General features: G+C 46.7%; 1 protein-coding gene across 1 annotated transcript in view; it reads left to right on the top strand.

Annotated features, from left to right (window-relative positions):
• Nucleotides 1-502, top strand: part of LOC106869541 (obscurin) — a gene marked incomplete at its 3' end in the record, with an annotated part of 380,350 nt that extends 379,848 nt beyond the window's left edge. Inside the window, exon 162 of the mRNA XM_052970280.1 lies at nt 7-502. Within this exon, the coding sequence (XP_052826240.1) occupies nt 7-502 (496 nt within the window). The remainder of the gene's footprint in view (nt 1-6) is intronic.
• Nucleotide 503: the final 1 nt, after the last annotated feature.

The raw sequence follows: 503 nt of genomic DNA, 5'->3' as shown, positions 1-503 counted from the left end.
GCCAGAGGTCGCTGCTGAGATTAAGAAACCAGAAGTAGCAGTACCAGAGGTCGCTGCTGAGATTAAGAAACCAGAAGTAGCAGTACCAGAGGTCGCTGCTGAGATTAAGAAGCCAGAAGTAGCAGTACCAGAAGTTGCTGCTGAGATTAAAAAGCCAGATGTAGCAGTACCAGAAGTCGCTGTTGAGATTAAAAAGCCAGAAGTAGCAGTACCAGAGGTCGCTGCTGAGATTAAGAAACCAGAAGTAGCAGTACCAGAAGTTGCTGCTGTGATTAAGAAGCCAGATGTAGCAGTACCAGAAGTCGCTGTTGAGATTAAAAAGCCAGAGGTAGCAGTACCAGAGGTTGCTGCTGAGATTAAAAAGCCAGAGGTAGCAGTACCAGAAGTCGCTGCTGTGATCAAAAAGCCAGAAGTTGCAGTACCAGAGGTTGCTGCTGAGATTAAGAAACCAGAAGTAGCAGTACCAGAGGTCGCTGCTGAGATTAAGAAACCAGAAGTAGCAG

The sequence above is a fragment of the Octopus bimaculoides genome, chromosome 1 (genome assembly GCF_001194135.2).
Source record: "Octopus bimaculoides isolate UCB-OBI-ISO-001 chromosome 1, ASM119413v2, whole genome shotgun sequence".
Classification (NCBI taxonomy): Eukaryota; Metazoa; Mollusca; class Cephalopoda; order Octopoda; family Octopodidae; genus Octopus; species Octopus bimaculoides.
This window is presented reverse-complemented; position numbering and strand designations above follow the sequence as displayed.